The 5859-nt window shown below is 70.0% G+C and overlaps 1 protein-coding gene across 2 annotated transcripts; it reads left to right on the forward strand.

The window, feature by feature from the left end:
• Positions 1-1334: 1334 nt before the first annotated feature.
• Positions 1335-5559, forward strand: ACY1 (aminoacylase 1). Of its 2 annotated transcripts, XM_085302486.1 has the most exons (14): positions 1335-1443; positions 1777-1841; positions 2510-2614; positions 3021-3115; positions 3371-3447; positions 3666-3755; positions 3938-3994; positions 4107-4180; positions 4261-4310; positions 4497-4641; positions 4730-4798; positions 4894-4973; positions 5078-5138; positions 5252-5559. In XM_085302486.1, exons 1-14 carry the CDS (start codon positions 1335-1337, stop codon positions 5414-5416), a joined length of 1242 nt encoding a protein of 413 aa, XP_085158612.1. In that variant the 3' UTR covers positions 5417-5559. The 2 variants fall into 2 exon arrangements, with proteins under 2 accessions (XP_085158612.1, XP_085158613.1); XM_085302487.1 differs by lacking the exon at positions 3666-3755.
• Positions 5560-5859: the final 300 nt, after the last annotated feature.

Genomic DNA, 5859 nt, shown 5'->3' on the forward strand with positions numbered 1-5859 from the left:
AATACAGCACCCCCGGTCACGGCAGCCGCGCACCCCTCTGCGCGGGCGCTCCTGGACCGCCCTGCAGCCCTGCCCGCGGCACCCCTGCACCGCTAGACCCCCCTGCACCCCTACCCACAGCACCCATGTGACCCCCTGTGCCCCTACACAACCCCTACCCATGCACCCCCTGCACCTTTATGCAACCCTGCACCCCTGGGCCCCCCTGCACCCCTACCCACAGCACCTCTGTGCCCCTACCCACGGCATCCAGGTGACCCGCCCGTACCCCTACACAGCCCAGCACCCACAGACCCCCCTGCACCCCTACCCATGGTGCCCTCTACCCCCTCTGCCCCTACCCACAGCAGCCCTGCACCCCCTGAATTCCCATACCCCTGCCCACAGCACCACTGCACCTCGCTGCACCCCGCTGCACCCATACCCACGGTGCCCCTGCACCCCTCCTGCGCGCCAGCACGTCACCCCTGCACCCCTTGTGCTCCTACCCATGACACCCCTGCCCTGTATCCCTGGCACCCCTGTGCCCTCCCGAGGGTGCTCCTGTGCCCCCTGCCCTCCTATGGGCGGCACCCCCTTGTGCCCCCCTGCACCCCCCACATCCCTTACCATGATCCATGTGCACCCCCCTGCACCCCTGTGTGCCTCTCGCCCCCTGGGCTCCAGCCAGGCCTCCAGCACCCCCAACTGCAGTACCCGCCATCCGCTACCATGTTAACCCCGGTTAACCCGCCTGCCCATCTGCCTGCGCGCCCGGAGCACCTTTCCTTGCACCTGTGTTGCACTTGGTGCCCCCTGCAAGCCCCTTTCACCCCTCCCTGTGCCCTCTCCCCTGCACCCAGTGTCCCCCTGCACCCAAACCACCGAGTGACCCTAAAACTGTCGAGCGCTCCTGCCCACACACCCTCCGTCCCGTGGCCTCTCCCTGCACACCTCATCTGGCCCTCAAAACCGGTGACCCACCGCTCCTTCCGTAGCCCCTCTGCCGAGCTTGGCCACCTCCGTCATCCCGCGCCCAGGGCACCGGCGGATCTCCGCTTGCGCTGCGTTTGGGGCAGAAACGCGAGCTTTGGGGAGGGTGGGGGGCACCGTCCCTCCTGCTCTCCCGAGGTGGTACCCGAACAGGCGGCGGCGTTGTGACCCTAGCCCCCGCCTGGACACCACGCCGTCTCCAAGGGGGGGGTTGTCCTAAGGGCGTCGGGGAGGACTTTGCCCCGTCCTGCTTGGTTTCTGTGACGACCGAGCCTGCGGCCGGACTTTGGAGGGACCAGTGGGTTATTAACCGGCTCCTCGCTCTTCCCTTAGAGCTTTGCAGCCGTCGTCCCCGACCCGAAATGGCACCCGGCAAGCCGGGGAAGGGCGCGGGGGCCTCGGAGGACCCCTCGGTTACGCTATTCCGGGAGTACCTGAAAATCAACACCGTCCACCCCGAGCCGGACTACGGTAAGGCAGTGCCTTTGGCGGGGGCCGCCGCGGGGGTTTCTCCAGCGAACCCCCTGCCGTGGGGTGGCGGGCCTGCCGCCCCCTCTCCACGCTGCCCCGCTCCGGGCAGGATGCTGGCTGCCACACATAAGAACCCGCCGTAGGTTTCTCTTCCGGTAGTATTTCCATCTTCTGCCTAAAGCGCATCAAAATCGCTTGTTTGGGGTCGGCGTCGCCATCGCCTGCCCTCTCTGGCTGTCTCTTTCCTTGGCCCGGGAGAGCGTAGGGGTCCCTGGGGGCCGCGGAGGTGCGGCAGATCCCAGCGTAGCCCTCGGTGTCTCTGCTCCTCCCCAGATGCAGCCGTGCGGTTTTTGGAACGTGTCGGCGCCGACCTGGGCTTGGCCTGCCAGAAGGTGGAGGTGAGCGGCGGCGGCCCTTCGCCGCTTGCTCCCGCGAGGCGTTGGGCTGCGGGGCTGCTGTCCGCTGGGCCTGCCGGGCCACGGCGTATTCGTCCTGGAGCGCGGCCAAGGCGGGGAGGCGTCCCTGCCGCCTTGGGCATCCCGCTCGGCTTGGCTCGCCGTGTCGCCGTCTCGGCGGGGGGACGCTGGCTAGCCAGACCCGTCCCCTTCCCGCCTCCCAGGGTGGGTGGCAGCCTGGCAGGTGAATCTCCTGCTCTCCGTAACCCCCTGCTGACCCGAGCGCCTCCGTGAGCTCCCCTTACGCTCTATTTTTGGGCTGGTCCCCAGTGACCTTTATGGCTCCGATCAGCGAGGGACCAGCCAGGATCACGCTGGCTGGAGATGTCCCTCGCTCCTGGCGGAGAACAGGCAGCAGCTGGCGCTGCGGAGCCCCGGGCACTGGGGAAGGACACTGGATGGAGCTGTGGCTCCATCTCAGTTCCGGCCAGGAGCTTTCAGCTGCTTGTGGCCACGTCCAGGCTCCATCCAGCCTGCTGGTCCCTTCCCTGTACTGCCCAGAGGGTTGCACATGGAAAAGGGTGACCTGCCAGGCTGCTGCTTTTCCTCTCCAGCCAGCCTGGCCCAGCCCCGTTGCTGGGACCCCCATGACGCCCGCCTTCGCTCCGTAGGTGTGCCCGGGCCGAGTGGTGCTGGTCCTCAGCTGGCTGGGCACGAACCCCCACCTGCGCTCCATCCTGCTCAACTCCCACATGGATGTCGTGCCGGTCTTTGAGGTGCTGGGGAAGGGCGGAGGGTGGCGTGGGCAAGTGGGGCAGCCGGGCAGGATTTGGGGGGCCCAAGTGAAGAGGGTTTTGCAGCTGTGCTGGCTGGTGCCATCTCTCCTGGCTCGGCAGCGTCAGGGGAAAGCAGCCCAGTGCTTTCCTCCCTCGAGCGGAGACAGGGCACAGCGTTCGCTGGGGCGGGTGCCGGTGGAGTTGCGCTAGGGACAGCGGGAGGTGGTGGGAGCTGCAGCGCCCATCTGTGTCCCCGTCACAGCCGCCTGGGCTGTCCTGCCCTGCCCGAAGCTAGCCTCCCTTCGGGCTGTTACCCGGCGTGGGTCACCCCTCTGCGTGGAGGGGAGACCCTGCTGCCCCTGCTGCCCACTCTGCCCTTTGCAGCCGGTGCTGTTCGTCCCCGCAGGAGCACTGGACCTACCCCCCCTTCGAAGCCGTTAAGGATGCGCAAGGCAACATCTACGCCCGGGGTGCCCAGGACATGAAGTGCGTCTCCATCCAGTGAGTGAGGGGCTCTGAGCCGGGTGGTGGCACGACGTGGGCGATGGGGCGCAGAGGTGGACATACCTCTGAGCGGGGCAGCGGCCCACCCCGGGGTAGGGCAGGGTGCCACCCTCCCTGGACACCTCGTGCCGGGGCGCCAGGAAAGAGCAGCCCGCTCCTGCCACCTCCTAGCCCGGTTCAGGGTGGCTCTGAGCATGCCATGCCCATCTCTCCCGTGTGCCCGGGCGCCCTGGTGATGCCTCTGCCCTGCAGGTATCTCGAGGCCATCCGGAGGCTGAAGGCAGAGGGGAAGTGTTTTGCCCGCACCATCCACCTAACTTTTGTGCCTGGTAAGTCTGCAGCTGGAGGGGCAGAGGAGGTTGGCAGCTCGATGGCACTGTGTGTGTGCCCCTCACCATGGCATCTGGGCACCTGATGGGCACCCTCTGCTCACAAGAGACCCTTGTCAGCCTGCCTAGGTTTTGAATTTGCCTCGCAAAGGAGAGCAGGGAGTTGTCGGGTGGGGGACACGTTGGGGCCTTCACCCATGCCAGGCTTTTCTCTGCAGACGAGGAGGTGGGTGGACACAAGGGCATGGAGATGTTCGTGCAGCGCCCCGAGTTCAGGGCGCTCAACGTGGGCTTTGCCCTGGACGAAGGTGAGGAGCGGCAGGGCTGCTGGGAGGCATCGCCTGGGCTCCGGGACCTCGCGCGCCCGGCGTGGCTTCGGGGCACCGCGTGGCTCCCCACCCCGGCCTGGCTCCTTCTGCCCATCCGTGACCCCGGCGGTGCCAGCCGGCACCCGCGTGCCCCACTGACGTCCCCTCCGTGCCCACCACAGGCCTGGCCAGCCCCTCCGACACCTTCAGCGTCTTCTACGGCGAGAAGAGCCCTTGGTGTGAGTAAGCGCGTGGGCGCCCGCCCGGCCCTGGCTCTGCCCGGCGCCCCGGCGTCGGGGCGCTGGGCGCGCGCCGGACCGCGCGCTCAAAGCCTCCGCCCCGGCGCGGCAGGGATCAAAGTGAAGTGCGTGGGCAGCCCCGGCCACGGGTCCCGCTTCGTCAGCAACACGGCAGCCGAGAAGGTGGTAAGTGCCGGGGCGTCCCGGGATGGGGCGCGCGGGGTGCCGCGCGGAGCTGGCCCTCACCCCGCGCCTTGGCTCCCCAGCACAAGGTGATCACCTCCTTCCTGGCGTTCAGGGAGAGCGAGAAGCAGAGGTAGGCGCCGGGCACCGGCTCCGTTTCGGTCCCCCTGCCCGCTCCTGGGCTCCTCGGGATCCCGGGCAGATCCGGCGCCGCAGCCCCGTGCCTCAGTTTACCTGTTTAGGGGTGGCGGCAGGGTCGGGGGAGCCCTTCCCCTCCCCGTGTGGTGGCAGAGGATGACTCCCCCCTGCGTCCCCCGAGGCTGAAGTCTGACGGGGGCCTGACCTTGGGGGACGTCACCTCGCTCAACCTGACCATGCTGGAGGGGGGCGTCTGCTTCAACGTGGTGCCCTCGGAGATGGCAGTCGGCTTCGACGTCCGCATCCCCCCCACCGTGGACCTGAAGGTGGGCGTGATGCTGGCCCGGCCCGGCCCGGAGGGGCAGTGGGCTGGGGGCTGCCCCGCTCACCCCCCTCCGCCGCCCCCTCCGGCAGGCGTTCGAAGAGCAGGTGGCCGCGTGGTGCCGGGCCGCCGGGGACGGCGTCACCTACGAGTTTATCCAGGTGAGGGCTGGCGGGGGAGCTAGGCCGCCCCTGCCCGCTGGGTGCCCTGCTGGGTGCCCCCCTCTCCCCTGTCCCCTGCCCTCTCCCTCCACCAGAAGTGCATGGACCAGCACGTCACCTCCACGGAGGAGTCGGACCCGTGGTGGCGAGCCTTCAGCGGGGTCTGCAGGGACATGTGAGTAGCGTGTCCCCCCCCTCCGCCCCCCGAAAACGGGACGGGGCGTCCCCGAGGTCGGTGCCCGGGGCTCGGGGCGCCCACGCAGCGTCTTCCCTCGGCAGGAAGCTGCCGCTCAAGCTCGAGATCTTCCCCGCCGCCACCGACAGCCGCTACATCCGAGCGGTGAGTGCCGGCGCCCCGGCCCCGTGCCTCGGTGCTGCGGCGGGCAGGGGCGGCCGGCTCCGCGGGGCGCCCGCCGCCCTCCCCGCCTCACCCCGCTCTCCCGCGGGCCCCAGGTGGGCTGCCCGGCCGTCGGCTTCTCGCCCATGACCCGCACGCCGGTGCTGCTCCACGACCACGATGAGTTCCTCAACGAGCAGGTCTTCCTGCGGGGCATCGCCATCTACGCCCGCCTGCTGCCCGCCCTGGCCTCCGTGCCGGCGCTGCCCGCCGAGGGCTGAGCGCGCCCGAGCCCGGGGGGCCAACGCCGGGCCCCTTGGAGGGGGGCGGCAGGGACGGCGGCCCCCCTGCCCCCCGGGGCCCGACCGAGGTTTCCCGGAGCCGCGCGCCGTGCGATTTCTCCCAATAAATCTTGATAAGCAAAGCCGGGAGTGCCGGGTCCGTCCGTCCGTCCGTCCCTCCACCGTCGGCGGCTGCCCCGCCCGCTGGCGTCTCTCCTGCCGGGGAGGGAGCAGGCTCCTAGCGGGGGGCAGCCGGGCTCGGGATGGACCGGCGTGTCCGCAGAGGGGGCGGCGGGGCTGCCGCGGCCGGTCCCAGAGCCGAGCCGAGCCGAGCCGAGCCGAGCCGAGCCGAGCCGAGCCGCCCCCGCCGGGGCCGGGCCGGGGCTCGCCGGATGGCGAGAGCAGGGTGGGCTGCGGCGGCGGCGGCGGAGAGGGAGGAGGGG

The sequence above is a fragment of the Rhea americana genome, unplaced genomic scaffold (genome assembly GCF_003343005.1).
Source record: "Rhea americana isolate MKP2758 unplaced genomic scaffold, rheAme1 scaffold_19, whole genome shotgun sequence".
Classification (NCBI taxonomy): Eukaryota; Metazoa; Chordata; class Aves; order Rheiformes; family Rheidae; genus Rhea; species Rhea americana.